The 26,243-nt window shown below is 46.9% G+C and overlaps 1 protein-coding gene across 2 annotated transcripts in view; it reads right to left on the reverse strand.

Moving 5' to 3' along the window:
• The window catches only part of LOC126187827 (ubiquitin-conjugating enzyme E2-22 kDa), a 104,124-nt gene that overhangs the window by 64,143 nt on the left and 13,738 nt on the right, over window positions 1-26,243 (reverse strand). The window contains exon 2 of one of the 2 annotated variants that reach the window (XM_049929125.1): window positions 3,186-3,338. In XM_049929125.1, the coding sequence (XP_049785082.1) occupies window positions 3,186-3,338 (153 nt within the window). Of the gene's footprint in view, window positions 1-3,185; window positions 3,339-26,243 lie in introns of those variants that run through there. The other variant, XM_049929126.1, reaches the window with a different exon arrangement.

Here is a 26,243-nt window from a genome sequence, read left to right on the forward strand (position 1 = left end):
ACCACGGAAGGTAAATGCGAATGAAGAATGAAAGAAGATTTGCACCAGCATTTTGGAAAACCACACATTGGCAGACTATTAGAACGAAAGATGCTACAGCGGTTTGGCCACATCCCGTGAGCCAATAACTTCCTCCCATAGAAAGTCCTCCATTCTGAAGCTGCTAAAGGGATGTCTAAGGATGCAATGGAAGTATTGAGTATTAACAATTCTTAAAGAAGTGAAGCTGACAGCAGTGGAAGATGAAGTTACAGACCAGCAATGATGGACTGCCATCTGCAGTAGATATCTACTCTGCTGTAACTGATTGACCTCCTTTCTAGGGTTTCATCCATCAATCTGTAAAAACAGAACTCTTATAGGACAACTTTGTTGTCCATCTGTCTGCCTGACTGACTGTTCCAAGCCCATTTCTCACGGGTATGGATAGACGATTCAAGTTGAAATTTATGTCACAAACTGAGGTTCATGGTTCCTTCGCAGTGTAAAAGATTGAAATTTATAAGTCAATACAATCAAAAGATACAGCCATTTATGTCACCTATTTTGATACTCATAAACTCACTCATCAAAACATACAAGGTATTTCCCGTTGACCTAGAATCAACGGAATTTGGCAAGAAGCAAGGTTTCACAGTACTAGTGATGGAAACAATCCGAAAATTGTTAATCTGAAATTATATCATGTGAAAAAAATATTTCTTCTGACGCTTGATATCTGACATCAAACTTAAAATTAAAACAACCAGTAGTTCTGCATTTAAGAAGACTGTGTTGCAATGGTAAAAATCAAGCATCAGGCAAGGAATGACATTATTGCTCACATAATATGTTTTGCAATTTATCCCATTAATCAGATATCCACACATCAACTTTCAATTCTATATAACAATATTATGAAAATGATAGTTGCTATATTATGCCGGAGTCACAGATAGGCACAACAGGAAAAGACTGTCGGAAACATGACCACAGTCTCTGGCAAGTGAAGCCAGACTGCGAGCAGCAGCAATTGATGAGAGAGGCAACTGGGTGGTGGGGGGTAAGGAGGTGGCTCGGGCGGGGGGGGGGGGGGGGGGGGGCGAGGGAGAGCAGGGTGGGGGGGTAGGGGTGGGGGGGGGGGATGGAAAAGTGCTGCTTGTGGGAGCGTACAGGGACAAGATAGAGAGCTGGTAGGGAAACTAGGTGAGGTTGGGAGACTAGACAGAGGGCAGGGGGGCAAGGGGGGCAAGGGGGGCGTAGCGGGAAAGTAAAGAAGTAAAAAGATTGAGGTGTGTTGGTGGAATAGAGGGCTGTATGGTGCTGGAATGGATCACAGAAGGGGCTAGATGGGTGAGTATAATGACTAAAGAAGGTTAAGGCCGGAACAGTTATAGGAATGTAGGATATATTGCAGGGAGAGTTCCCACCTGCATAATTTGGAAAAGCTGGTGTTGTTGGGAAGATCCAGATGGCACAGGGTGTGACACAGTCGCTGAAATGAAGAATGTCATGTTGAGCGGCGTGCTCAGCAAAGGGTTTTCCAGCATCTATCCATACCCGTGAAAAAGGGGTTTTTGAGAAAAAGAGTTTTTGAACAGTCAGTCAAGCAGACAGTTTTCTTGACTGACGAACTGTGGCCAAGAAATAGATGGACCAGCTCCACTGCTGAGCACGCCGCCCAACACAATGTTCTTCATTTCAATGACTGTTTCACACCCTGTGCCATATGGATTCTTCCCAAAAACACCAGCTTTTCTGAATTTCGCAGGTCAGAACTCTCCTGCAATATATTCTACATTTCCCTTAACACTCCTGGCCTCAACTTTCGTTAATCATTGTCCTTACCTATCTATTCCTTTCCCTATTTCCATTCCAGCACTACACAGCCCTCTATTCCACCAATGCACCCCAAGTCTTTTTACTTCTCTCCTTCTTTTAAGCTAACCCACCAACCATGCCAAACCTCCTGACTGCACCTAGCTGAGCTGCCCTACCCACTCTCCACCTCATTCCTGTATGCACCCACAAGCAGCACTTTTCTGTCCCCCACTCTTAGCTTGCAACCCCCCCCCCCCCCCTCCCACCCCGCCCTAGCCTCCTCCTTACCCAAAAACACGGTTGTATCTCTCATCAAGCACTGCTGCTCACAAGACTGGCTTCAGCTGTCAAGAGACTGAGGTCGTGTGTGTGTGTGTGTGTGTGTGTGTGTGTGTGTGTGTGTGTGTGTGTGTGTGTGTGTGGTGTCTATTTTTGATGAAGGCCTTGGTGGCTGAAAGTTCACTTTCCAACAATCTTTCAGCTGTGCCTCTCTGTGACTTTGCATCTCCGCTATTTGATGAGCAGCAAATATCCTTTTCATAATCCTGTTACATTCCATCCTGGATTTCCCATTTTTTAAATGCTATATATTACATAACTATGAAAGAACAGTTCAATCTTGTCAGCAACAAATCCTGTACTAACAGAAGAAGGGATACTTTTGAAAATAACCATATTATATATCAACACTGCTGCCCTGCCATAGTGCAGCTTCTGTACTGCCACTATACCCCTTATTATATTGTATAGTTTGTTTAATAGCACTTTAATATTAAAGCAGGGACAACTTTTACAAAAGATATTATTAAAGCACTCAGTACACTGTCAAGAATTTTAGAAATAGTTATTTTATTATTTATTTATTTATTAACTTATTTTATAAATAGTGTTTTCCAAAAGATCTTTGGCAAAGATCTTTTACAAAATCATATGAGTCAAACCAACTGAATACGGTTAAGAACTGTAACTGCCACACTATGGCACGAGGCAGCTTGACAATAGCTGCTTCACATGTAACATTGTGGATCATACCAACCAGCTTCTCTGAAACAAGCATATGGAAACTGTAGTTTTATGCTTATATCACACTATTTTCTGCGTTGTTTCCTATAATATCCTCTACCATTTCTGAGTGAGAACCTGTCACTGGGGTGTCACAATCTCCCTTCTTCTGCTCCTATCCACCTTCATGCCATCCAATCTTTCCTTATGTCTTTTTTCTCTCCCAACCCACTTGCCACCAGACCTGTCCATGCTGAGGCCCTTATAATCACAAGCATGTAAACTAAACATCAACTGAAAACATAACACCTTAGCCTGCTTTTGTATTGAACTACTGCATATCATTCCAGGTAAAAATACAGTTTTTTAGTGCACTAAAATACCTTTGGGGGATTAAATGGATAAGTTTCTGGTACTTTTATTTCCAAAACAAAGGTTCCACCTTCATATGGTGTTTCTGGAGGACCTGCAATTTCTCCTTTCAGTTCAGTGTAATTGTCATTCACTAGTTCCACCTTTATCGCACATTTTGCAACCTGGAACAACAAAAATTCACATGTTAATTCACATCAATGAACGTAGCTTTCCCTCCACTGCATTCAGTAGTATATATTACACACACATATGTAAGGATGATGATGTGTTTAAAGCTATTAAACTACTGGACCATCAGTCCATTCATTTAATGAGAGAAACATGTAAAAAGGTAAAAACAGTGGGGACTTGGCAGTTCCAACTATACAAGCAAGTCAAAGAGTTTAAAAAAGAGTGGAACAGCAGTTGTAACATGATAGGTAAAAGAAAACAGGGATAACCCCGTCACCATCTTGCACAAGAGGGTCTAAAGGCATGTCAAAGTAAGGGAGGAAGAAATTAACCTGCAGTCGCATGGGGGTACATGCCACAGGAGGAGGCACACTCCCCCTCCCCTCCCCCCATAACCAATCCTTACACTGAAAGTGGGGGAGTATTATATCTCCCTAAGGAAATGCAACACTTTGGTAGTGGCAGTCTTGTCATCTGCAAGCATCTGAGGTAGTGAGGTAGGCAAGCTGAAAGAATGTCGCAGATTGGCCAGCAGGGCACACACAACAAGAACATGTGCTATCGTCAGCAGACTACCGCAACTGCTGTGAGGAGGATCCTCCGGATGCAGAAGGAACTCATGGGTGAATCTCATGTGGCCGATGTACAGTCAGCAAAATGGCATCTTTCTGGCAGGCCCGGAGAGATGTATGCCACATGTTAGTGGACCCCTTCATCACTCTTAACTTGGTTTGGGTCATAATAGTCTGCTTTTCCAATTCCCGGTGCCTCAAAATATTGCATCAAAGTTGTAATAGCAAGTCTGTCCCTGGTATTCCAGGGATTTGATGTACTGGAAAGCCTGAGATATGCCAAATAATTCTGCAGCTTACACACTGCAGGCACTTGGCCAAGTGGGCTTCCCATGTCCCATTGTATGTCCAAAAGAGTAACCATTCCTTTCATTGAATTTTTGTGTGTCTGTGTAGATGCACACCAAATTAGAATAATCGTACAGATCACGGAGGGGTGTCAAGAGGGAGACCTAGGAAAACAGACTAGAGGAGGCTGTTGGAGATCGTTCAGTAGAGTATCTAGTCGGATCTCAGCTGGTCTACCCAATTTTGGGCAGTGCGAAAACAGTCTGAACTGTTGGCTGTGGAACAGAGTTGAGTGACATGGATGAGTACCGTATTTACTCGAATCTAAGCCGCACTTTTTTTTCCGGTTTTTGTAATCCAAAAAGCCGCCTGAGGCTTAGAATAGAGTGCAAAGTAAGCGGCTGCCACAACTAACTTCTGCTGTCAAATATATGTAGCGCTACACAGGCATGCTTTGTAGGCGCAAAGATAAATACTGGTGCCAAAACCTCTGCGTCAGTAAATAAATTTAAAAGAAAAAAAAAGGTGAAAGATGAGCTTTTTTTCTCAGCCCCGAGTTTCGACCACTGCATTTTCATACGTTATCCAACGAAGTAAATACAAATTCTGTATTATTCATCTTGGAATGTAGCAGAATTTCAATGTACTATGAAAATCCCACTGGCAAGACTGTTTGGGATGTTTATCAATACGGCCAACTTTACGTTCTGAATTTTTTCCTACCTGTGAGAAGAGATGGTTGCTAATAGGAACCTGATGAAATGTGAATCAAAAGCAGTATTCTCTTCACCATAATACGAATATAAACATTTTGCCATGTATTCTTTCGTGCTATCTCATTTAAATCCTGTCTGCCTAATAAACTATGAAACTAGAGTGAGACAACAGCAAACGAAGAAGAATATACGTATTGTGTCATGTTTATCTTCGTATTATTCTTATGCCTAATAGTGATACAGTCAGAAATGAAGCACGGCAATTGACTAGATTCTTAAATCTAAGATGACTAATTTCTGTGCAGAATTTGATGTACTAAAGAAGCGGCCGCAATGATTTTCAAATGGAGAATAATTTTTGCCTAACTCTCGTTCAGAACATGTTCTATCATACGCAGTCTATTATTTGGTTCTTGTTGATCATTATCAAAGAAAGCAGCAGTGTAAATAACAACAAATAGCAGTCTCTTGCCATTGTTTCACTAATGAGATGATTCCTATCTCTCTCTCTCTCTTTTATATTGTAAACGGCAGTAGCGCGCACAAAAGCAAGACATGCCGTGAGCGGCGACAGGCCGTAAACACGCACTATCAGAATGTGACAAACAATGCATGACACAGTACAGTAATCCATTTTCAGCTTAGAGTGACATAAACACCTATAACAGAGAAAACAGCAAAAATCAGATCAAAGCAAAATAAGCAATCGATTTAAACCAGACGAAGCACGTGAAAAAGGAAGGGTACCCGTATAAATATGGACGGAGCGCCTGACGCATAGCAATGGCTAACTGGTAAAGCTTAACTGCTAAGCTTACGACTCGAACCAAACTACTGTAGCTGTATCGTCATTCATTCAACCTAAATTGTGTCTCATATTACAATGGACCAACTTTGTTTCAATTTGGAGGTGCGGCCTAAAACTTTTCTCTCCCCTTGAATTTCGAGTCTCAAATTTCAGGTGCGGCTTAGATTCGGGAAATTTTTTTTCCTTTATTTCGAGTCTCATTTTTCAGATGCATCTTAGATTCGAGTAAATACGGTAGGCATCTGACAGGTTGTGACTATAATTGGCCAGATGCTGCTGTCGTCTAACCCGCAGTGGTGGGACACTGGTTTCCACCAGAAAGCTGTCAACAGGGTTGCCAATCGCATGCCAGAGTGGTGAACAGGGTTCAGCAAGCTAAGTACGGATGGTGCAGCCAACCCATAGGCAACACATCCACTATCTCAGTGGGATAAAATCTATGCTTTGTATAATCTCAGAAGAACTATGCAATCCGCACTCGACAAGGAGTCACAAAGAAAATGGAGAGCTTTAGCTCCTTCACGTAAGTTGCCTTGAGCCGGCGGACAAGTGACAGCCCAGTTAGCTTGTTGCTACATAAAATACCTGAGAATTGAAAAGATTCAACGACCTCAAGAAACTGATCACCAAGATAAATTTCTGGGTGCGTGGTGTACAGTCCAGAGTTTGCAAAAAATGCTCAACTCATGATTTTGCAGGAGAAAATTGATAGGTGTGATTCAGGGCCCAGTCATGTACTCTCCAGACAGCCCCCTGAAGTTGGTGCTCAGTGGTGTGCTTTGATGCAGTGGCATAGTATGGGCAAAGAGCACCTACATAGAGTCACACACAGACTGTGGGGCCTAATGCATTTACGATACCATTTACGGTGATAGAGAACAACGTTATATTCAGAACCGTTCCCTGAGGGACTCCACCTTCATGTACATATTGGTTACTACAAGTCGAACCTATCAGGAACCTAAAAAGTTAGAGGGATAGGGAATTCTGGATAAAAATGGGTAAACTGCCCTGTAAATCCCAGTCATGCAGTGTAGATAGGATGTGATGTCACAAAGTGGTACCGTATGCCTTCTGTAGGTTAAAGAGCATAACAATCAGATGTTGGCAATGTGCAAAAGCACTGCACACTGTAGTTTCCAGGTGAAGCAGATGATCTATGTTGGACCAGAAATTTGGAATTGTGATATATACCCTACAACTTCAAGGTGCCAACAATTAACAGTGGTTGACCATTCATTCAAATAGCTTATACAAAGCCCATTCGTCAGAGGGATTGGCTGGTAGTTAGTTAAAATATGTGGATCCTTTCCCAGTTTCAAGACAGGAATAGAAATACTTTTCCGTCATAGAGAGGGAAATTCTCCTTCCTGCAAAATACAATTATAAAGCCTGAGGAAATGTTTCATGCTGTTGGCACAAAGATGCATGAGCAATTGGTTGTGGATTTTGTCGAGTCCAGGGGCCTATCTCAAGACACTGCCAAAGTGCTACAAAACTATAATTCACTAAAGGAGATGCTGTGCATGGAAGGATAGTGGGAAGTGCTCAGTTAGGTGTCAAGAAAGGAGGTTAGCAATTACTGCAAGCAGACAATTCAGCAAAGTGTGCCACAAAACTTTCAGCAAGTACTATGGTACCAGTGCAGATGTTACCATTGACAAGGCTGCCAAGACCGTCGTGGGTGGTGGATAGCCGAAAATGCAGTGGAGTTTAGTGCATACTTTTGATGACGGAGTGTCAGATCGGATAGATGGGACATATTGCTCCCAACACTCCTGCTTCCTTTTCTTTATTAAAAACAGCTTTTCGCCAGGACACTCTTGAATGCTATTAAATTACCCACTTAGAGATGGCGTTTGTGCCATTGAAGCGGCCTGTGGTGTTCCTTGATAGCTGTGGCTATATCTTAGGACCACCATGGCAATGGCGGTTATCAAGATCAGCTGGAGAAGTATGCTATTGTCACTGCTGCAGCCTGACTAATATGAGGTTCATTCAAATGAAACCTGGTCAGTGCGTCTACCTTTGTCTTACACACAAGGTGGAACCACCTAACTGTGGTTATGGTGGCGCCACCTACTGGTAGAGTCTGACGTGTGCACACCTTTTGATGTTGCATAGTGCCAGTGTGGTGTCATGCCGAAGAGAAGACGGTTACACAAGTTATCATCCACTACTGAACATGCAGGAAAGTAAGCAGGAAAAATGAGGAGTAATTCAATTTTTGGCGGCGGAGGAAGTTGGAGGCCGTATCATGTATCAACGGATGAAGGCTGTGTACAGTGAGTACAGTCTGAGTCATTCACGTGTTGTGGAACGGCACAAACAATTCCTTGAGGGGCACCAGTCACAGGAAGACTATGTTTGTCCTGGACAGGCTCATCGTGTCATATCGCCGGAAATGGTTACAGAAGTGAATGCTTAAGTTTTGGACAACTGCAGAATCACAGTGGATGAGATCCATCGGTTACTGGGTATTAGTGTGGGCACTGTCCACAACATAATGCATCAGCACTTGAACTTACGAAATATCTGTGCACAGTGGTTTCCCCACCAGCTGACCACTGAAGATCGCAATACTTGAATGGCACCAACAGTTTTGGCAACTATTTTTCAGTATGTGTACTGTGTATAACTACATTTTTGAACAATGGAAAGTCCAGGATTGAATGTAACAATCCCAGAGAAAGTTGCTACTCACCACATAGCAAAGATGCTGAGTCGCGATAGGCACAATAAAAAGATTCACAGAATCATAGCTTTCAGCCATTAAGGCCTTTGTCAGCAGTAGGCGCGCGCACGCACGCACGCACACGCACGCACGCAAATGCAACTTCCACACACGTCTGCAGTGTCGGGGAGCTGCAACTACATTGCGAGCAGCAGCACCAGTGCATGATGGGAGTGGCGACTGGGTGAAGGTAAGGAGGAGGCTGGTGCGGGGAAGTGGAGGGACAGTATGGTGCGAGTGGCGGACAGTGAAGTGTTGCAGTTTAGACGGAGGGCATGAGAGAAGGTGCGGAGGGGGGAAGGGTTAAGTGGTGAAAAGGAGAGAAATAAAAACAAAATAAAAGACTGGGTGTGGCAGTGAAATGACGGTTGTGTAGTGCTGAAATGGGAACAGGGAGGGGACTGGATGGGTGAGGACAGTGACTAACGAAGGTTGGGCCAGGAGGGTTATAGGAACGTAGGATGTACTGCAGGGAAAGTTCCCACCTGCGCAATTCAGAAAAGCTGGTGTTGGTAGGAAGGAGCCATATGGCACAGGCTGTGAAGCAGTCATTGAGATGTGGGGTCATTGAGTAGGACCTACTCAACCCAACAAGCCACCTTCCTAGATGTTGACCTCCACCTCAGAGATGGCTACATCAGTACCTCCGCCCATATCAAACCTACTAACCACCAGCAATACCTCCACTTCGACAGCTGCCACCCATTCCATACCTTCCGTACAGTCTAGCCACCCGTGGTCATCACATCTGTAGTGACGAGCAGTCCTCCTCTAAATATACCGAGGGTCTCACTGAAGCCTTCACTGACCGTAATTATCTTCCCCTCCTTGTACAAAAACAAATCTCCTGTGCCTCATCTTTCCAGTCTCCCACCACCTCCCAAAGTCCCATAGTCCAGCCTCAGAGGAGCATTCCCCTCATAGCTCAGTACCATCCAGGACTGGAGCAACTGAATGACATTCTCCGCAAGGGCTTTGATTACCTGTCGTAGTGCCCTGAAATGAGAAATGTTTTTTTTTTTTTTTTTTTGTTTTGGTTTGGTTTTAGGGCGCAAAACTGCTATGGTCATTAGTGCCCGGTCTGTGACTTAGGAAAAGGTAAAAAACGAAAATGGAAACCAGCAGCAATGGGAACAAAACTCAAAAAGTTGGAGAAACTAAAAGCAGAAGGGAAGCTTAAAAAACCACTACAGAAAAAGGGTTGGTTGTCCCCAAAAAGAGCTTCAAATGACTGACATCATCTCACTGACACTAATAAACTCGAGAACGCGATTGGCTGAGCGCGTGTCATCTGCTAAAATGGACGATATTTCAGGCGACAGACGTAGACGGGCGCGTAACGGAGTAAAATAGGGGCACTCAAGTAAAAGGTGTCTTACCATCCACAGCTGAGAGCAGTGGGGACAGAGTGGGGGAGGATCGCCACTTAAAAGATATCGATGGCTAAAAAGACAGTGCCCTATCCGGAGTCTAGTTAAAATTACCTCCTCCCGACGACGCATTCGGGAGGAAGTGGTCTAAGCACAGGGAAGAGCTTTCATGTCCCGCAATATATTATGTGGAAGTGTCGACCAATGTGCGTGCCATAAAAGAACAACACGACGACATAAAACACTCCGTAGATCGGAGAAGGGAATCTTGCGAATAGCTGGTCGAAGAAGAGATACTGCAGCCTTGGCTGCTATATTGGCCGCCTCATTTCCACAGATACCAACGTGTCCTGGGATCCAGAGGAACGCCACCGAGATGCCCCCCAAGTGGAGCAAGTGGACTGCTCCCCCAAGTGGAGCAGTCCTGAATCTGGTGGACCAGAGGGTGGACAGGGTAGAGAGCTTGGAGGCTGAGGAGAGAGCTGAGAGAATCTGAACAGATAACATACTGTATCCGCTGATGCCGACGGATGTATTGGACAGCCTGGAGAACAGCGTAAAGCTCCGCAGTATAAACCGAACACTGGTCGGGAAGCCGAAATCGATTTGGGGTGTCGCCAACAATATAGGCACCCCCTACACCAAACGATGTTTTTGAGCCATCAGTGTAAATAAATGTGGCTTCCTTCATTTGTGCACATAGAGCAGAAAATGCCCAACGATAAACAAGTGACGGGGTACCATCCTTGGGAAACTGACAAAGGTCACGGAGCAGGCAGGTCCGGGGATGGAGCCAAGGTGGTGCTGCACCCCAAGTTGTCAAGAAAGTTTTAGGAAAGTGGAAGGAAAGAGAATGGAGCAGCTGACGGAAGTGGACTCCCGGTGTTAGTAGGGAGGAAGGATACCCTAAATCCAAGGAGGCTTCGAAGAAAATGTCATGGGCCGGATTAGCAGGCATGGAAGACAAATGGCTAGCATAACGACTCAGAACGACAGCTCGCTGATTGGACAGCGGAGGTTCAGCAGTCTCAGCATAAAGGCTTCCCACAGGGCTGGTGTAAAAAGCTCCAGACACTAAACGTAATCCACGGTGGTGGATAGAGTCGAGACGCCGAAGAGTAGACGGCCGAGCAGAGGAGTAAACTATGCTTCCATAGTCCAATTTCGAGCGCACTGAGGCGCGATAGAGGCGGAGAAGGACCATTCGGTCCGCTCCCCAGGAGGTACCATTCAGGACACGAAGGGTGTTGAGGGATCACAGACAGCGAGCCGAAAGATAGGAAACGTGGGAGGACCAGCACAGTTTTCTGTCAAACATAAGACCCAAGAATTTAACAATGTCCAAAAACGGAAGGTTGACAGGTCCTAGATGTAAGGAAGGTGGAAGAAACTCCGTACGACACCAAAAATTAACACAAACGGTCTTACTGCGAGAAAAGTGGAAGCCTGTTTCGATGCTCCAAGAGTGGAGGCGATTGAGACAGCCTTGAAGATGTCATTCAAGAAGGCTGGTCCGTTGAGAGCTGTAGTAGATCACAAAATCATCCACAAAGAGGGAGCCGGAGACATCAGGAAGGAGACAATCCATAATTGGATTTATGGCAATGGCAAACAGTACAACACTTAGCACGGAGCCCTGGGGTACCCCGTTTTCTTGGGAGAAAGTACGGGAGGGAGTAGTGTTCACTCGCACTTTAAACGTACGCTCTGCCATAAATTCGTGAAGAAAAAGGGGCAACCGATCGCGAAAGCCCCAAGAGAACAGTGTGCAGAGAATGCCTGTCCTCCAACAGGTATCGTATGCTCTCTCCAGATCAAAAAATATTGTTACTGTTTGGAGTTTCCGGAGAAAATTTTTCATGATATAAGTGGAGAGAGCAACAAGATGGTCAACTGCAGAACGATGCTTTCGGAAACCGCACTGGGCAGGTGTTAAAAGACTGCAGGACTCCAGCCACCAAGCTAAACGGCAATTCACCATACGCTCCAAAACCTTACATACACTACTCGTGAGAGAAATGGGGCGATAGCTAGAGGGGAGATGTTTGTCCTTTCCAGGTTTCGGAACAGGAACGATGATAGCTTCCCGCCATCGTCTGGGAAAAGTACTGTCAGTCCAAATTCGATTATAAAGGCGAAGGAGGTAACGCAGACTATGGTATGATAAATGCAGCAACATTTGGATGTGGATACCATCCGGTCCTGGGGCAGAGGAGCGAGAAGAAGAGAGTGCATGTTGGAGTTCCCGCATGGAGAAAACAGTATTGTAGCTTTCGCGATTTTGAAAGGAGAAAGCAAGAGGGCGCACTTCCGCTGCACGTTTCTTTGGGAGAAACGCTGGCGGGTAATTTGAAGAGCTCGAAATCTCAGCAAAGTGTTGACCCAATGAGTTAGAAATTGCGACAGGGTCGACTAATGTATCATGCGTGACAGTGAGCCTAGAGACCGGGGAGAAACTAGGCGCGCCTGATAACCGTCAAATCCGACTCCAAACTTCCAAGGAGGGAGTGAAAGTGTTAAATGAGCTAGTAAAGAAGTCCCAGCTTGCCTTCTTGCTATCGCGGATGACGCGACGGCATCGCGCACGGAACTGCTTATAGTGGATAGAGTTGGCCAAAGTAGGATGGTGTCTGAAAACGTGAAGAGCATGTCGCCGCTCACGTATTGCGTCACGGCATGCCTCGTTCCACAAAGGAACTGGGGGGCGCCGGGGCAATTCGGAGGTGCGAGGTATTGAACGTTCCGCAGCTGTAAGAATAACGTCTGTAATATGAGTGACCTCATCGTCGATGCTAGGAAAGTGACGGTCATCAAATGTCGCTAGAGATGAAAAAAGTGTCCAATCGGCTTGGGCAAACTTCCAGTGTCGCGGGCGCATATCTGGCAGTTGTGGCTGCAATCGAAGGACACATGGAAAGTGGTCACTCGAGTGTGTACCAGCAAGGGCGAACCATTCGAAGTGCCGAGCTAGCGGAACAGTACCGACCGAAAGGTCCAAATGAGAGAAAGTTGTCATGGAGGCAGAAAAAAATGTAGGGTCCCCAGTGTTGAAGCAAACGAGATCCGCTTGGTGGAAGACTTCTAGCAATAGTGAGCCATGCGGACAAGGATGTGGAGATCCCCAAATCGGGTGGTGGGCATTGAAGTCCCCAACCAGCAAATAGGGGGGTGGAAGCTGACCAAGAAGATGAAGGAGATCAGCTCGTGCCATTGGTGTGGACGATGGAATGTATACAGTACAAAGAGAGATGGTGTATCCAGAAAGGGAAAGACGGACAGCGAAAGCTTGGAAGGAAGTGTTTAAGGGGATTGGGTGATAATGGGGAGTATCATGGAGAAGAATCATGAGTCCTCCATGTGCTGGAGTGCCTTCAAAAGAGGGGAGATCAAATTGGACTCACTGAAAATGGGGGAAAACAAAGCGGTCGTGGGGCCGCAGCTTTGTTTCCTGAAGACAGAAGATGACAGGCGAGTAGGATCATAAGAGGATCGTCAATTCATCCCGATTGGCTCGAATGCCGTGGACATTCCAATGGATAATGGACATAGGGTGGACAGAAAATGGAAGAATGTGACCAAGGTTGCCGTCAACTCAACGACTGCTCAGAGCTTGCGACCGACAGCGTGGAACGGCACTCAGCCGAAGGCAGAAGATCCTGATCCATAGGTTATTCAGGAGCAGCTCCTGTCACCAGCAATCGGCCGGTTGATCGGCTGCCAGCAGTGCGCCTCGGTGACACAGAAGACAGCCGAGGACGGTTACCACCAGGTGGTGCTGTAGATGAGACATGCCGTGGCGGACAAGCAGAGGAACTAAGTTTCTTATTAGCCTTCTTAGAAACATGATGTTCAGATGAAGGAGGAACCGATGGTTGTGAAGTTGGGGTACGTAAAAAATCTTCACAAGTATGCTCTTTTTTGGAAGTCTGGATGTCTGACTTTTGGAATCGAGATTTAGCAGAACCCGATGAAGGGTGAGCCATAGAGTGAGCAGGTGAAAGTGGGGAGGTTGAACGGGCGATCTTTGCGCTGGCCGATCTGACGACCGTGTCACTAAATGTGAGATCAATAGTTTGCGTGGGCGCCTCCTTTGTTGGCCGAGGAGAGGCAAGGACAGTGCTGTATTTTCCTGTCTGAGGCACAGTGGGCTTTCGACTGGTGAATCATTTTCGAGCAGCAAAGGTCGACACCTTTTCCTTCACTCTGATTCCCTGAATGGGCTTTTTGTCTTTAAAAATGGGGCAATCTCAAGAGGAAGCAGTGTGGTCACCCATACAGTTGATGCAACGAGGGGATGGAGGTGGACAAGCACCCTCATGGGCATCCTTGCCACATGTAACACATTTGGCCGGGTTCGAACAGGACTGGCTGGTATGATTGAACCATTGACACCGATAGCAACGCGTAGGGTTTGGGACATAGGGGCGAACGGAAATTATCTCATAGCCCGCTTTTATGTTTGATGGGAGTTAAATTCTGTCAAATGTCAAGAAGACAGTACGGGTTGGAACGATGTTCGTGTCAACCCTTTTCATGACTCTATGAACAGCCGTTACGCTCTGGTCACACAGGTAGTGTTGAATTTCCTCGACGGACAATCCGTCGAGGGAGCATGTATAAACGACTCCAAGTGAGGAATTTAAAGTGCGGTGCGCTTCCACCCGGACAGGGAAGGTGTTGAGCAGTGAAGTACGCAGCAATTTTTGTGCCTGGAGGGCACTGACTGTTTCTAACAACAAGGTGCCATTCCGTAATCTGGAACAAGACTTTACTGGACCTGCAATTGCGTCGACACCTTTCTGAATAATGAAAGGGTTGACTGTGGAGAAGTCGATGCCTTCGTCAGACCGAGAAACAACAAGGAACTGTGGCAACGATGGAAGAACTGTCTGTGGCTGAGACTCATGGAACTTACGCTTGTGAGCAGACATAGTAGAAGATGAGGAAACCATTGCGGAAGAATCCCCCATGAATACCGGCATCTCCAATGGCGCGCTCCTCCCTTGTGGGGGCCCTCTCTGAGGGCACTCCCGCCTTAGGTGATTGTTCACACCTCAGGTCACACCCCCCGAGAAATGGACGGAAGGACCAATCGGCACTTTTGGAAGGTATCAGCTCGGGTAATCACACCTCCCTGGGCCTGGCCATTACCAGGGGGTACATACGTGTCCTACCTGTCTACCCGGGGCAGGGAATTACACGTTACCCCGTCACCGGCTACGCATGGAAATGCGTGGGTCAGCCTTCAGACACGCACAGGGAGGAAAAAAGAGAAAGGGAGAAACAAAGAAAGGGAAAGGAAAGAAGAAAGGTCTCAAACGCCGCAGCGGAGAAAAGGGTAAAAAGAAGAGGTAAGGAAAAGAGAAGGACAAAGGAAGGATGAAGACGTGCGAGCAGAGAAAGCGAAGAATTGTTACATTTTGGAGCATCTGTCTCCGGACGTAGGCACAAAACATACTCCGAGAGGGGGAGAAAGGGAAGGAAAGAGCCGGAGGCGAGGGGAGGGGCGGCGAAGATGGGGGATAGGGAAGGATGCGGAAAAGGAAGGTATGCAGCTGGGAAAGGAAGGAGGGTCACACTAGCTCGGGGTCCTGTGCTAGCTACGCACGTATCCACAAAAGAGTTGTTGACACCCTGGGGGGGTATGAGAAATGTCCTACCCACTATCCTTCCCACCCCTCCTACCGTGGTATTCCGCCGTCCACCGAACCTACACAATATACTTGTCCATCCTTACACAACCCCTGTTTCCAATCCCTTACCTCATGGCTGATACCCCTGTAATAGACCTAGATGCAAGACCTGTCCCATACATCCTCCTACCACCACCTACTCCAGTCCAGTCACTAACATCACCTATCCCATCAAAGGCAGGGCTATCTGTGAAACCAGTCATGTGATTTACAAGCTAAGCTGCAACCACTGTTTTGGATTCTATGTAGGCATGACAACCTACAAGCGGTCTGTCCGCATGAACGGCAACTGACAAACTGTGGCCAAAAAACTTGTGGACCACCCTGTTGCTGAACACGCTGCCAAACATGATACCCCTCATCTCAATGACTGCTTCACAGCCTGTGCCATACGGATCCTTCCCACCAACACCAGCTTTTCTGAATTACGCAGGTGGGAACTTTCCCTGCAATACATCCTACATTCCCATAACCCTCCTGGCCTCAACCTTCGTTAGTCACTGTCCTCACCCATCCAGTCCCCTCCCTGTTCCCATTCCAGCACTACACAGCCGTCATTTCATCGCCACACCCAGTCTTTTAATTTCTCTCCTTTTCGCTACATAACCCTTCCCCCCACCGCACATTCTCTCCTGTCCTCCGTCTAAACTGCAACACTTCACTGTACGCCACTCCCACCATATTGTCTCTCCCCCATCCCTGCCTCAGCCACCTCCTTACCTTCACCCAGTCGCCACTCCCATCATGCACTGGTGCTGCTGCTTGCAGTGTAGTTTCAGCTCCCTGAGACTGCAGACATGTGTGCAAGTTGCGTTTGCGTGAGCGTGTGTGTGTGCCTACTGCTGACAAAGGACTTGATGGCCAAAAGCTATGATAGTGTGAATCTTTTTTATTGTGCCTACCGCGACTCAGCATCTCCGCTATATGGTGAGTAGCAACTTTCCTTCTCTGGTATTGTTACATAACTACATTTCTGAGTTAATAAAATCACTACCGTTACTTTACACTAGTGACTAGGTTTCATTTGACTGCCCCTTATAGTAGTATTAATAATATGCCCCTTATAGTAGTATTAATAATATCCTTAGCACTTTGTCGATATCCGTTGCACGACTGGCTACAAAAGTGGCTGTACAGGAGAAGGCCTCCCAGTCAGCTTTTTGAAGAGACCAATGTGGAGCATCTTCCAGATATCTGTGAGTGGAGAGCGAGAGGTTGGTTGGTTGGATTGGAGAAAGGGACCAAACTACGCAGTCATCAGTCCCTCCGACCTTGGAATAACTAAAACCGATAAAACCTCACACTATAAGAGGGAACTACAATGACCATAAAATTACAAATTATTGACAGAGATGGGCGGAAGAAGAGAGGAGGGAAAGAAAGTGACTAATGAAAGGGGCATGAAGGAAGAAGCACAGGTAGACAAGGTAGACACACAAGACAAAACAGACCCCATAAAGAAAGGCATGGGAGGGCAGGGGGCGGGGGTGAACCACCAAGCCCAGTCGATGCCAGTTCAATCGAGGCGGAGGGAGGAGCAAGATGGCCTGCCATCCCCTCCACCCACTGATAAGGTTGAATGTCCCACCCCTAAATAAAGTGATACAAACCCCCATCATGAAGAAATCGTAAAACTAGATCAGCTGCTGAGGTATTGTCAGCTAACGCCAGGAGTAGCGAGTCAGGAAAGCTAAAAGTCTGTCGCAGGGCGGCTAAGTCCAGCAAGAGGTGGACCACAGTCAACATTGATCCACAATGACAGAGAAGGGGTCCTCACGACGCAGGAGATACCCGTGAGTCCGCCAAGTATGGCTGATGCAGAGCCGGCAAAGGACTACAGGGGCTTTACGAGAGGCCCGTAAGGAGGACTGCCACATAGTTGTAGAATCCTTTATCACTCTGAGCTTGTTCGGTGGTGAAGAAAGAGTGTGCCATTCTGCTTTCCAAAGTCCCAAAACCTGACGACGTAATGCCGAGCGAAGGTCTATTTCTGGAATGCCAACAGCAAGAAAAGGTCCTTTAGTAGCCAATTCAGCCAGTCGATTGGCAATTTCATTGCCAGGGATCCCAACATGGCCTGGGATCCAAATGAAAACCACTGAGCATCCACGTTGATCAAGTAGAGAAAGGGAGTCGTGGATAGCTATGAACAACAGGTGATGAGGGAAGCAATGGCTGATAGCTTGCAAATTGCTCTAGGAGTCACTACAGATAGTGAAGGACAGTCCTGAGCAGAAGCGGACATTGTCCAGTGCGCGCAAGATGGCTACCAATTCTGCAGTAAAAACACTACAGCCATCTGGCAAGGAATGAAGTTCTGTGTGTCTCGCATAGGTGTAAGCATGACCAGTGTGACCAGCAACCATGGAACCATCAGTATAAATAACTTCTGAACCCTGGAATGAACTGCGGAGACAGTAGAACTGGTGGTGAAGGGCCTCCAGAGGGACAGAATACTTTGAAGTGATGGAGAGATGATCAAGACAGAGCTGTGGCTGAGAGATGCACCATGGAGGGGTATGTGCGTGAGCAGAGAAAAGAGGCGGTAAAGGGAAGTGCTGCAGCTCATAAAAGAGCTACCAATGCGGGCAGCCATGGTAAGCCCACATCGTGGCAGTTGCCGCGGAAGGTTGATCTCCGTGTCTGGATAAAGGAGACCATAATTAGGGTGCTTTGGGGTGCAGCGAATGCGGAGCGCATAAGATATCAGCTGTTGTGGCGCAAAACTCACAGCGGTAGAATCCCCGCCTCTGAAAGAAGGCTAATCACGGGGCTAGTAAGGAAGGCACCAGTCGCAAGGCGTATCCCACAATGGTGGATGGGGTGTAGGATCTGCAATGTCGAAGGTGACGCAGAACCACAGACAGGACTCCCGTAGTCTAAACGTGAGTGGACCATTGCTTTGCACAATCGCAGAAGAATAGAGCGGTCGGCGCCCCAGGTGGTATTGCACTGAAATCTAAGAACATTGAGACGTAACCAGCACATCCTCTTCAGCTAGCAAAGATAAGGGAGCCATGACAACCGGGCATCGAAGACCAGACCCAAGAAGTGCTGGGTGTCCACCACCTCAAGGGATTGGCCACCAAGGAACAGGTCCGGATGGGGATGGACGGTACGGCAACGGCAGAAATGCATGACACACGACTTGGCCACCAAAAACTGAAAGCCATGGGAGAGAGCCCAAGACCGCACCCGGTAGACAGCGTCCTGCTTAACCCATGATGGAGGAAGTGATGTAGATACAAAAATCGTCAGCATAGAAAGAGGAAGACACTGTCGACCCAGCAGCTGCCACTAGTTCATTAATGGCGACGAGAAAGAGAGGGATGCTCAGCACGGAACCATGGGGAACCCCATTTTCTTGCCAATGGGAAGTGCTGTAGGAGGAACCAACTTCGACCTGGAAAGAGCGATAAGAAAGAAAGTTACGAATAAAAACGGGCAGGGCACCACGAAAGCCCCGTTCATGAAGAGTGGTGAGAATGTGGTGGCGCCAGGTGATGATGTAGGCTTTATGCAGGTCAAATAAGACTGTAATGAGCTGTTGCCGATGGGCAAAATCCGACCAGATAGCAGACTCCAGGTGGATTAAGTTATCCACCACGGAGCGGCCACAACGAAAATCATCTTGAGTCAATGACAAATGTTGCGGAATTCAAGGATCCAGAACAGCCGCCAACTCACCAGGTGTTCAAGGAGCTTGCAGAGGGTGTTGGTAAGGTTAACTGGACGGTAGATATCCAACTGAAGAGGTGCCTTCCCCAGCTTCAACACCGGAATAACAATGCTTTCCTGCCCCTCACTCCACAGATGGTTGAAAAAGGTCAGTATAAAACAATGGCCAGTCACTGATAAGTGTTGGAGCATTTGGTAATGTATCCGTTCCAGTCCAGGAGCCCTGTTGGGACAAAGGGCGAGGGCGCTGGCGAATTCCCACTCGCTAAATAGACTCCAAGCAGTGAGAAACAAAAGACAAAGGTGGTCGTTCCTCTTTCAGGAGGAGGAACGTGGGCGGATACTGAGTCAATGCAGAGGCTTCGGCAAAGTGTTGAGCAAAATGATCTGTTACAAAGTTGGTATGGGTAAGGACAACACCACGCACAGAAATTCCTGCAGCACCAGTGGGAGGACGATGGCCAAAAATTCGCCTGAGTTTCGCCCAGACTTGTGAAGAGGGGGTGTGCGGTCCTATGGCACCCACATATCATTCCCAGCAAATCCGTTTCTGGAATTTGATTACGTAACGGGCCCAGGTGCGGAATCGTTTAAAGACCAGAAGGAGAGGAGTAGAAGGGTGCCGCTTGAAGCGTTGAAGAGCACAGTGGCAGTCTTTCATGGCCGCAGCAATTTCCAGAGTCCACCAAGGAACCATCTTCTGATGAGGGAAACCCAAGGAAGAAGGGATGGCTGAAACAGCTGCAGAAAGAATGGCAGCAGTCAAAGTCTGTGTAAACTCATCAATGCTACTGTGTGGTAGTACAGGAGGGATGGTAGCAGTGGAGAAGGCACCCCAATCAGCTTTAGAGAAAGCTCACCTGAGAGGGTGACAGAGCGAGATATACCGAAGGAAGGTCAAAACAATCGGGTAATGATCACTGTCACATAAGTCATCGTGAACACCCCACTGAATGGAGGGAAGAAGGCCGAGACTGCAGATGGAGAGGTCAATGGCAGAGAAAGTGCTGTGTGCCACACTAAAGTGTGTGGGAGTGTCAGTGTTTAGGAGACAAGAGGTCAAGCCCTGCCAGAACAGCTTCAACTGTCCTGCCCAGGGCAGTAGTCGTGTGACTACCCCAAAGAGGGTTGTGGGCATTAAAGTCCCCTAGAAACAGAAGGGAGTTGTTGTTGAAGGGTGGTCAGGGCAAGGGATATGGGCGGCCTGTCAGGCGGGAGGTAGAGATTACAGATTGTGATTGGAGTGGCCAGATGGACCCCGATAACAATTACTTCCAGAGCGGTATGGAGGCGAACCCATTTACTAACAATGTCCTTGCGGACCAATGTGCAAACACCACCAGAAGCCCGCAAGGGGCCAATTCGGTTTCAACAAAAAGCGTGGAACCCACGAAGGATGGGTGAGTAAGAATTGACAAAATGGATCTCCTGGAGAGCAACGCAAGCAGCAGAGTAGGAGGAAAAAAGAGGCTGTAACTCTGGGAGGTGACACAAATAGCCATTACAATTCTGCTGGAGGATTCTCAAGCTGGAGTCCAAATGGGAACCGAATGCATCGGAGCTGGTCACATCACCAAGTCACCATCTGTCACCGATAAGGATGGAGTAATGTCCATATAGGTGGGGTCAGCTTCGGTTGGTTCATTGGCTGGATGAGGGAAAGGCGGCACCTTAGGGGGTACCGGAGGGGCCTTGCCCTTGTTCTTGTGTTTCTGCTTCTTCTCTTGTGAAGGAAGAGAATGGCAGACTGTAGTGAGGTCAGGCAAGGAATTACACCTGGCAATCTAGGCGTCCACCAGCCGTGGATCGCACGGCCGATGTGGAGCTGCAGAATGCCTTTCAGGGGTGTGCCAGGGAAGAGGAGCCCTGAGAGGGAGTTCCAGTACCGGCGGCTGCAGAAGAAGGGAGGCGCTTCTTGGGCAGGGGAGAGGGTGCTGATGGGGAGGGGGAGGGGGAGAGGAAGGGGGAGGGGGGGAGGCGGAAGGTGTGGGGCGAGGCTAGGAAGCGGAGGGGGTAGGAGGGGGAATGGACATAACTGGAGCAAAAGTAGAAGTTATAGGCACGGGATGGAGCCAGTCATACTTGAGACAAGCCTCGGTGTAAGTAAGTCGATGCAAGGTCTTGTGCACTTGAATCCGTCGTTCATTCACATATACCGGACATGCTAGCGAGCATGGAGGATGCTGCGCATTACAATTTACGCACACTGGTGGGGGAGCACAGGCACTTCCCTCATGGAGGGGGCACCCACCGTCACCGCATAGGGGATCACTGGTGCAGCGGGAAGACATATGTCCAAACTGTAAGCATTTAAAGCATTTTATCAGTGTTGGAATGTAAGGTTTTAAATCACACCAATACACCATCACCTTTAGTTTCTCTGGAAAGTTATCCCCCTCGAAGGCCAGGACAAAGGCACCTGTATCAGTGCAATTCGTTTTAGGGCCTCGCTGTACATGGCGGATAAATCGGACTCTACGCCACTCGAGGTTTGCACGGAGCTCCTTGTCAGTTTTGGGAAGAAGATCCCAGTGGGAAATGATGCCTTGTACTGAGTTCAAAGATTGGTGGGGTGCTAAAGAGACTGGGATGTCACTTTTTTTTTTTTGTGGTTTTAGGACGCACAACTACAATGGTCATTAGTGCCCAGAGAATGTCACAGAGATGGTCACGAGCACACAGGGCTTCAGACTGGGCAGCAGAAGATATCTTTATGAGCAAAGAATCGGGCCACATTTTACTCATGGATTCCATTTCGCCATACTTATCTTCAATCGTCTTTTTGAAAAACAAAGGCTTGGTCGTGGCAAAACTTTAGCCATCTGTCCTGGTACAAACCAGGTACCAAGGGAAAACTTTCAACCCAAGCCGGTGAGCTTGAACCTCCTCTCAAGGGGTGGCCAGGGAGGGGAAGGCTGAAGGCTCAGAAGAAGGAGTGTCACGTCTTCTATCACTCTTAGAGACGGCCACAGAATAGCCAGGATGTTGAAGATTTTGTTGCTTCATGTGCAAGGCACCCACCCTAGTACCACCCACTCTGACCAGGGGCTCACCCCGTGGGCGCCACCCAGCCACAGCAAGGGCTGTCTGGCACGGCGGCCATTGCCGGGAGTTCTGATGCCCCAAAGTGGCAAGCACTGACCCCTTGGCATACAGGAGTCATTAACAGCTCAGGTACTAGCAGTGTGATCCCTGTGCTGTCAGGGGGCTCAGCCAAGTGGGTACTTAACAGCCCCACCACATGGACTGGCTACCATGCTGGTGACCTAGCAGGTAGGGCGCCAAGTTGCAACGGGAAAAGGGAGGGGAAGGGGAGAGGAGCCTGCACCATGGAAATTAGGTTGCGAGTTCATCCCCAAATGGTTCACACTGAACCAAAAATGTTGTAAATGGATGTCAAACCCCAAGGGGACCGAAAATGCTGAAAAGGAGATGGAAACAGCGAACTAAACAACAGCACAAACCAAAACCAAGCCGGGAGGGTAGCCAGGTCGATATAAACAAGTCAACCAAGAGGGAAAGGAGGAGGCAGGGAGAAAGGAACAAGGACAGGGAAGGAGAGGAACAGGGACGGTAATGCAGTCTGGAAAACTGGAAAAAGGAAGGAGACTGCAATAACTTGGGCCCCGTGCACATCACACACATACCCTGTGGGGAAAGGGGGGGGGGGGGGGGTGAATAGGAAAATGGTTGCTGTCCCTAAGATTGCCCTGGACGCAAGACTGAATCAGAGGTAAGATACTTGGGCTGCGAACTGCGAGATCGATAGCTGAGTATGTCCAATGGGCCACTCTGAAATGTGTTGTAGTTCCAGTGTTGAGTAGGCAGATGTCAACATCAGAAAGTAGGTGTTTGAATATTCAGCCTGTATGAGACATAGTGCCACCACTCCACAGAGGATTATGGAAGTCTCCCAGTAAGAAGAATGAGGGACGTAGCTGTTCCACTAACTTTAACAGCTCATGATATTAGAACGGTCCATCTGAGGGTAAACACCCATTACCTACTAACAGGAAGACACTAACGGCCACAGCCTCTAGTGCAGTGGTAAGTGGCATCTGCACACTGAAAATACCAGAGCGTTTGAGAGTACAGACCACGTCGGATACTCTCTCGACATTAATGTGATTGGTTAAGTATGGTTTGTAGTTTTTTCAGAGCTGGGAGGTGTGCTGTCACAATGAGTGTTCCTGAAGTACTACACCATTACAGAACAATTAGCCAGTAAATAATGGAGTTCGGTCAGATGGCGATAGTAGCTGTTACATTTCCATTGAAGGAGTGTTGGAGTTAGGTCTGAGAAAGTGGCGAATGGAACAAATGGGTGTGATTACTTCATTACCAAGTGGCAGTCTACCTGATTGTGTGATCTGTGGTCATGGAGTATAGGCTCAACCTTTGCAGGCGTGGGGAGCAGAACACCCAAAGCCTCAGAAAGTAGTTTATCTTTGTGCTTATCCTTTTTATCCTTGTGACACTTCAATTTCTGTGAGAATTTAACTATTTTATCTTCCAGGAGTGAAGAGGACGTATTGTACTTCGGGCCACAGTCTGTGGCTGCTGGTCCTCATCCAGAAAGGGGGCCATTGACACATCAGTCACAGAATTTGAGACCATAGCAGTTGGACGAAGTCTTTCAAAATTTTTCTTCGTATCTTGATGAAAAAGGCAGTCAAGTGTTTTATACTCTTGAATTTTTTCTCCCTCTTTAACAATGAGCATTGCGGTGAATGAGGAGGGTGCAGTTCTGGACAACTGACACACTGAGGGGACTGGTCACAAGGGCTGCCCTCAAGGGATGCCTGTCCACACGTCCAATGGACAGCCCCATTAGAACAGTGGGAAGACACATGTCAAAACTTCGGCACCTAAAACATATCGTCAAAAGAGGAGAATAAGGCCTGACCTCACACCTATAAAGCATGATGTTAACCTGCTCAAGTAAGATATTGCCATTAAAGGATACAATAAAAGCTACAGTGTACACTCTATCATCCTTGGGTCCATTCTGGATGCGGCAATCAAAATTGATTCCATGCCACACCAAATTAGTACGGAGCTCCTCATTAGTTTGTAGGCAGAAGATAAAACCTTGAATCCTATAGATCTGAGTATGAGGAGAAATGTGATTGGTTTATCTCCTATCTTGACACACGCCTGAAGTGCCTGTGATTGGATGGTGGGCAATGTTTTGATCAGCAAAGATCCATTTCCCATCTTCTCTTCTGCTGCAACCTCCCCAAACTCATCTTCTATATTCTCATAGAAAACAGGGCTTCATTGTAGCGAAAGAGCCACCATCTGTTGGGAACAAGCCAAGACCTCTGCAAACTGTCCACTTCCATTTCACCTTACTTGGCTTTCGTCTTGAGGCATGGTCAAAGACTGTAAACCTCTGCTTTAAAATCACTGTTCCTGACTGCTGAGATGGCCAAGTTTGATCCATGTCATTGCGGGTCATCCGCCCTGATGTCACTCACTCTGATGTGAGGATCTCGCCATGGCAAAGGCCACCTGGCACAGTAGCCGTTGCCCGGAGTCCCAGTAACCCGAAGTGGATAGGCACCTACTCCTTGGTTGACATGTGAAGGTTACAGCTCAGGCATAGGCAGCGCAATCCCTGCATTGTCAGGGGGCTACCACCGAAAGAATACATGACAACCCCACCACAACAGACTGGCTACTGCACTGTATTTCGGGTGCAGAGGTAGATCCACTTGACTGGTAGTTACGTCATTCCATCTCAAGTGATCATGGGTCTCCCCACTCCTTGAGCTTCAATTTTCGTGAAATTTGCTGTGGTTGTACAGCTATCCCAGAAATGAGTCTGTGTAAAATTTTATATCATAAGCTTAAGTATATGAGAAACAGTGGCCTTCTATAAGGCTAGCTTTTTGATGAATGTGTGTGGAAATGAACAAAAATGATTGTTTGAAGCTCTTTTATTACAAGTCAGAAGCAAGTAGGAAACACTTACTTTCAGGGCTTGGATAACTTTTGGCTGTGAATCAGAAAAATACATGTGACAAAATGTAAACAGATTAAAGTGATTAAAAAAAGAAAACCTGAAGAGAAAATGCACAGGTTTTTGACCCTCTTCGGCATCATATATCTCAAGAAGAAAAAATGTAAAAGAACTACAACTTGGCACACTTGTTTTCAATGGCAGGGACTTGGTTCTATAAGTATATTTTCCTGCTTACTCATTTATTTCTGATTATACTCAATCACAAACTGGTGTTGCATTTAAAATTACAATAAATGAGCGAAATTCAGATGAAAAGATTGCAAAAGGGCCATTTCTGAAATTATTCTTTCCGAAGCAAGAATGACAACTGGTAGATTAATGCTGGTGTCCCAACTAACAATGAAAACAATGGAAATTTGATGACTCAACCAGTTCAAAACCAGTAATTGAGTCTGTTTCTATCCCTACCCTGGAAGTAACCATGTATGGTTGGCACATTGTCAAACATGTTACATGCAGATGGTTGTGTTTGCTTGTTTCTTCATCGAGGTTCCAAAGTCTCAATTGGGTTTCTTTCCATGGTTCCTAAGCCGAAATGTGGGTCTCTTCATGTGGATTCCCAAGCATGTGCTATTTAAAATTACTACTTCATGGAATTAAATTTTTCTTCAGTACCGTTCAATATGGTTTCTGGAAAATTTCCTGAACTCCTGGTCTAGTTGCTGAAGGCACTGCAATATTAATGACCATATGTTGTTTAGAAATCCAGCATTTATCTTCTCTTTCAGGTCCACAAAATGAGCAAGCTGGAGCAAAAGGGTGCATGAATTTGATCAGAGCATTGTGTTCTTCAATATCAATTTCACACATTATCAATCCACCAGCGATTGTCATCAATGCAGGTGATGTACTGGACAGGAATACGGCTTAAATCTGACATGAAAGCCAAACTAACATCAGTTGATCGGTAAACAGAGGCCATGAAAGAAGTTGTACCACTGGCAATCTGGCTAACTTGACTGTGGTTCAAATCCATTGGCAAAAATTGGTGATTTTCGTGAGTTCCAG

This window comes from Schistocerca cancellata, chromosome 5, assembly GCF_023864275.1.
Source record: "Schistocerca cancellata isolate TAMUIC-IGC-003103 chromosome 5, iqSchCanc2.1, whole genome shotgun sequence".
NCBI lineage: Eukaryota > Metazoa > Arthropoda > Insecta > Orthoptera > Acrididae > Schistocerca > Schistocerca cancellata.